The sequence below is a fragment of the Bremia lactucae genome, assembly GCF_004359215.1.
Source record: "Bremia lactucae strain SF5 chromosome Unknown BlacSF5_NotPlaced_169_SHOA01000113.1_291909bp, whole genome shotgun sequence".
Taxonomy (NCBI): Eukaryota; Oomycota; class Peronosporomycetes; order Peronosporales; family Peronosporaceae; genus Bremia; species Bremia lactucae.
Window position 1 is genome coordinate 275,147 of NW_027152182.1, and position 4,273 is coordinate 279,419.

Genomic DNA, 4,273 nt, shown 5'->3' on the forward strand with positions numbered 1-4,273 from the left:
GAGCGTGGCCGCATTACGACGTGCCCGCCTACACCCGCTCTTTCTCGAGGATCTTTTAACTAGCTTATAGAAATATTACAATTATGTGGGCTAAAATGAACAAAAAAAATCACATTTTTACATGACGTCACTATGAGAATTTCAGCCACTTTGCGCAATTATTATTATTCATTGTTTGGGTCCTTCGGCGACAAAGAAGCAATTTCTAAGGAAATATAAAAAATAGTGGATGCAGAATTGTTTAAGTGTCAATTTATTGTAGTTTTAAAAAGCAAACATTTGCAGATTCCTTGTGGTCACCATGAAGCTGGTCAGGTGCGTGCGATAAGCGCCACGTGAAATACAGCTTCTTTATCATCATTGCGTGATTCTTATAAAACGCATATTCTGCTGTGTGCTCTTTCTCATCCTATCGCAGGTTTTTGATGAAGCTGTCGAATGAAACAGTAACGATTGAGCTTAAGAACGGAACGATCGTGCACGGAACGATAACTGGTGCGTTTGCTGTAATTCGGGAAGAGGGCTATAATTGTGTACAAATGATGCCTAATTAATGTGTGTGGTATTGATAACTGTGTTGCAGGGGTTGACATTAGCATGAATACACATCTTAAGGCGGTCAAGATGACCGTGAAGGGCAAAAACCCCGTGAACATGGACTCACTGAGCATTCGTGGCAACAACATTCGCTACTATATATTGCCAGACTCGCTGAATTTAGACACACTGCTAATCGACGACACCCCTCGTGAGAAAGTAAAGTCTGGTGCTCCAGTTGGAAGTGGACGCGGCCGTGGCCGCGGTCGTGGGCGAGGACGCGGTCGTCCTTAATAATGCGCCGGGGAGCAATTCCGATTTATTGAATACCGCGGCAGGGGTGCGGTCATGAAATAGTCGGTATTGAAGCAGGTCAGAGTAAACTTAATCGGGCGTGGCTGCTAGAAGAGCACAAAGCCGAGTTTGTTTGGCATCTGAGCTGATACTCGTAAGCGGCGCTGCGAATAAGTTCTTTAGGTCAAAGTAGCTTCAGTAAATCGCATAGAATTTCTACTTAAGGGCGATGTTGGTTGTAAGTCTAAGCATGCCTACTTAATTTGATGTAGTGCAATTTAATAAAATTAATGCCGCAGCAGAATAAGCTCCAGGCCGAAGACGCTGCTGCCGCAGACGCTAGCAGCTTTTTAAATGACGCTCAGCGCTCTGTGGATTTTCTTTTTGCACCAACTGTCGTGCTGCCTGGTGATGACGTTACAGATACGCTCACCAATACGAATCGTCGCGTCAAACTTGGTGAATTATTGCATTGAATGGATGGAAGCGACACGAAGGTTACTAACTCATAATCAATCTTGTTTGGCAGGTTCTGGGTTGAAGCAGGTAACGAATGAGCGAATCGTGTGTACAACTGCTGGTGTCTTGCGCTATCGACCAGCCAACCGCTACTGGGTTGATTTCTACCATAAGCGCGTACGCGTCAGCTGCTGCCATACTGCGACTTGACAATGTAACAATCACTAACATATTTCGTCCCTTGACGGGCAGTATGTTGTTTCGATAGACGACAGTGTCATTGGCATCGTGACTGACCGCAACGCTGAGTTCTACCGCGTCAACATTGGAGCTGCGTAGGTTGTTTAACTTTGTTCGATGTCTTCATTAATGATGTGAAAAATGGTATGTGTTTATTCGCTAGGGCTAGCGTCACCTTAGATACTCTTGCGTTTGATGGCGCAACAAAGAGAAATCGCCCAAGCCTTCGTCTCGGATCTCTCGTGTATGCTCGCGTGAGCAAGACTAACCCAACTGTGGACCCTGAAATTACATGCGAAGGTGCGATTGAGCTCTTTGCTTTCAATAAAGATGATGCGACTAATATTATAATGTCTTCCTTAGCTCCTCCAAGTTTGACAAAAAAGGATTGGATGACTGGATTGGCCATCTATGGCGAGCTGAATGATGGCTGCGTATTCAAGACGTCTATCAACTTAGCAAAGTCGTTGCTGAAAGAAGATTGTTCGGTACTTGCATCGTTAGGAAAAAAACTGTCATTTGAGGTAGCTGTTGGAGTGAATGGTGTCGTGTGGGTAAATGCTAACTCAACAAAGAATATCACGATCATCTCCAACGCTATCATGAATTCCGAGACAATGCCTACTAACGCAATTGACGCCATGGTGTCTCGGCTTGTGGAAGACGCGGATGTCGCTTAAATGAGACGGATTAATAGTATGTATTTTGCCGCGTTTAAAAATTATTATTTACCCGTGCTAATCATACAAAGAATTTGAAATACCTGGCATAATTCGAGCATAAGCCAGTCTATCAACGCTGCAAAAGTAGTCTAAAAACGCTGTTTTCTTAACGAAGAAGCTTTTATGTCGACAGGTATATAATATAAAGCTTTTTTAGCTTCGCCTAATCGACGTAGTGCTGAAATGTTATTGCATGTGTGATGCAGTACATTGAATAAGCCCTCATATGATAAAATGGGACGACTTGTATGAGGCCATAAAGGCTTTGTCAAAGGTGTGCTCGAAACACGATATAAATGACTTGATCTATTACGAGTTCGACAAAGATCTAGACGGCACAGTAGATTTGGCGAAATTTCGCGCAATGTTTAGTCGCAATCTGCTATTCAGTACGGCGCTGAAGCCAGCCTTTTATTTTAAATGCCATATAGTTGATGACGGACGATAAAAAGATTTGAGATGTAATCATGCCGACGACACAATGGTCATTCTCTTCGAATGTTTTGATCAATTGCAGCTTGGAATGTACATGCTGCGGCTATTTGGAGTCAGTGACGGGCTTGCATTTGTGGTCGAGGTGGAAAACAGCGGTTTGGATCAAAGCAAGCTCATGAGTTTGTATGCCCCCAAGTGATATTCTGTACGAGATATTAAGCGGAATGAAACGATGCGACTGTCGATTACGCAATGTACCTGACAACTACAATTGACCAACGAGTACTAATACGTTTAAACTTGGTATTGGCTTTTAACAGTGTCTCCGCTCGACAAATGCCTGCAGCAAATTTAACCTAGCGTGAGGCCTAAGCCAAACTTGTGCGAGTCTCCTTCAAAGTTCTTGGCGTCAACGTGCACGCAAGTTGTCAGCGTGACGTGAGGGCGAACTCTTAGAATAGAAGCCAGCGAAAGGAATCCTTCGGAGTTGATCTTGCCGCAGTACGTGGTGTTTGTGTCAACCTTGTATCGGCCACCCACGACCAGCGAGTTGGAGGCCGACTTAAGATCATAGTCCAGCGTAGCAGCGTACACCGTGTGGTGCGACAGGTGGTGGTGAAATGAGGCCTGCAATGCCGCAAAATTCTTCTTGGTTACAAGGGTTGTTTCATAGTCCGCGCCCGTGTAGCTAACGCCCACGTTGTGCTGCACAACGGATGATTTGTCCAAGTTAAAGGCAGCCTGGCCGCCGGCGGCAAATCCTTTCTGAGAGAGCACAGCTGCGGCGGAAACAGTGTTAGACACGAAGTCGACCTCCGAGTCGATGGCCACATTATGATGCTTATATTCAGCACCAAGCACGCCCACCTGTTTCGCACTAGTATTCTTAGCGACGGAGCCGTCCTCGAGTTTAAAAGTTAACTTCAGGCCCTCAGTCAAAACGTTGGGAAGGTCAGCCTCCGTGGCAATTCGTCCCTGTGTATTGACCTGCAGCTTCTTGAATACCACACCACTTGCGCTATGCGTGAAACCGCCCGTAAACTTCGCCATAATTGTTTTGTTGGCATTTAGCGCGCCCTCCGTGGTGAAAGACACGCCATTTGAGGCCGTGCTCTTGATTTTTAGCTTGCGCGAGAAGTCGTAATCATCGCGCAAGATGTTTTCAGCCGTCTTAGAAAGATCCTTGAATAGAGCGACCATCTTTGACGAAAGCACTAAACACGTTGTACTGCAATAATACCACTTCTTTAATGATACTCTTACTGGCTCCACACAATCGCCCCCCCCCCTTTTAAAGACGATAGCACTTCAGTATAAAAATTGTCCGGTCCGCGCCTATGAGGGAAAAAAAGCTATAGATAACAATGGTAAATTTAATTTTAAACTCGTACAATACACCCTTCCATTCAGGAACCAATAAAATCATTCCGTATCCACCAATCACGTAACTATTTTAATATTCATTTTGTACCAGAGCTACCTCGCTCCTAAAGTCAGAGGAAGACTTCAGACTCAAAGAGTCACTTAGTTCTATTGAACTAATGGGTTTTACAACTCAGGGAGTCGTACAAGCTATAAAAGCTTAA

At 44.7% G+C, this 4,273-nt stretch overlaps 2 protein-coding genes across 2 annotated transcripts; one reads left to right on the forward strand and one right to left on the reverse strand.

The window, feature by feature from the left end:
• The first annotated feature begins 290 nt into the window (after positions 1-290).
• On the forward strand, positions 291-2,450 carry CCR75_007442 (uncharacterized protein). Its single transcript, XM_067965503.1, has 7 exons — positions 291-315; positions 419-495; positions 584-1,290; positions 1,361-1,467; positions 1,543-1,625; positions 1,694-1,830; positions 1,894-2,450. Exons 3-7 carry the CDS (start codon positions 1,122-1,124, stop codon positions 2,208-2,210), a joined length of 813 nt encoding a protein of 270 aa, XP_067817353.1. The 5' UTR covers positions 291-315; positions 419-495; positions 584-1,121; the 3' UTR covers positions 2,211-2,450.
• Positions 2,451-3,038: 588 nt separating this feature from the next.
• Positions 3,039-3,887, reverse strand: CCR75_007443 (uncharacterized protein; the record flags this gene model as incomplete). The annotated part of the gene is made up of 1 exon (XM_067965504.1): positions 3,039-3,887. The coding sequence occupies one exon, from the start codon at positions 3,885-3,887 to the stop codon at positions 3,039-3,041; it is 849 nt and encodes a 282-aa protein (XP_067817354.1).
• Between the last annotated feature and the right edge of the window lie 386 nt (positions 3,888-4,273).

Excerpts from the sequence above, each read along its gene's own strand:
- CCR75_007442 (XM_067965503.1), top strand. The coding sequence starts at position 1,122 with ATGCCGCAGCAGAATAAGCTCCAGGCCGAAGACGCTGCTGCCGCAGAC. Across the intron at positions 1,468-1,542 it reads TTGATTTCTACCATAAGCGC|TATGTTGTTTCGATAGACGA; the intron begins GTACGCGTCAGC and ends CTTGACGGGCAG. Across the intron at positions 1,626-1,693 it reads CGCGTCAACATTGGAGCTGC|GGCTAGCGTCACCTTAGATA; the intron begins GTAGGTTGTTTA and ends TTTATTCGCTAG.